This window comes from Arabidopsis lyrata (assembly GCF_000004255.2).
Source record: "Arabidopsis lyrata subsp. lyrata unplaced genomic scaffold ARALYscaffold_1032, whole genome shotgun sequence".
NCBI classification, from domain to species: Eukaryota; Viridiplantae; Streptophyta; class Magnoliopsida; order Brassicales; family Brassicaceae; genus Arabidopsis; species Arabidopsis lyrata.
In genome coordinates, this window is record NW_003301908.1 from 1 (window position 1) to 981 (window position 981).

At 42.0% G+C, this 981-nt stretch overlaps 1 protein-coding gene across 1 annotated transcript; it reads right to left on the reverse strand.

Moving 5' to 3' along the window:
• Window positions 1-240: 240 nt before the first annotated feature.
• On the reverse strand, window positions 241-710 carry LOC9298241 (gibberellin 3-beta-dioxygenase 2; the record flags this gene model as incomplete). Its single annotated transcript, XM_002862118.2, has 1 exon — window positions 241-710. A coding segment is annotated over exon 1 (470 nt), but the record flags the coding sequence as incomplete, so codon positions are not given.
• Window positions 711-981: the final 271 nt, after the last annotated feature.

Consider the following 981-nt stretch of genomic DNA (forward strand, 5'->3'; position numbering starts at 1 on the left):
TTTTGGTGGGTCCATGAGCTTTCATTGTGCTTTTTACTAACTACGACATGGCAAAAAGTGGTTTCTACTTTTCCCTTTTCGTATTATTCCCGAATCTATATCAATTGAATAGTCAACTGTACTAACGTCCACAGGTGTGTTTTTTTTTTTTCCTTCTTTTGAGAAAAAAACACTTATACAAAGATATGTTATACGTTATACGGCCTTAACGTTAATAAAACGAATCATAGAGAAAGATACCAGTATTTGAGGTGATGGCTGGGCCAGAGTTTACGGAAATCTTGGAGAGGAGAGCCAATAACGGTGAAACCTTCGGACCACATTTTCTTATTAAAGAAAGAAGCAATACGAGCCACGCCGTAGCCGGAGACGCCATTCTCTGACCGAGCCGCCTTGAGCTTCCGCTGCACGTTAAGCCGGAAAAGACTTCCGGTGAGGAACTCAATGTCGTCGAGAAGTCGCGAGGGTACGCCGTGGTTGCTGATCTGTAACGCTCCCCACGTGGTACAAGCATGGCCCACAAGAGTGGTCACGTGGGGATCGGAGAGGTCGATGAGCGGCAGGGTTTCGTCGGAGGCGGAGGCAGAGAAGAGGAGATCATCTTTGGGGGTCCATGTGTAAGAATCTGGGAGGGCTTTGAAGTCGGGTAGGTTTGAGAGTGGGATGTGAATGGGATGCGATCTAAACACATCGCTCAACGTTGAACTCATGCTAAAAGGCTTGTGTCTATATTTGGCTTTATATATGTTTTTGATATGATATGATATTTTTGGTGGAGAAGAGGAGTGTATTTATAGAGGTAGTGAAAGACTCACGAATGTAAATAATGAAGAGTGAAGAAAGAGTATATGTGGAGTGATGAGTATTTTGATAGGCCAAGACAAATTAAAAGCTCCTTTTTTTGTCGATTCTTATTGGGTATCAAAACCATTTTCTGTTGTCTCTTACTTGAACGTTTTTTTTTTTTTTTTTTATAAGAAA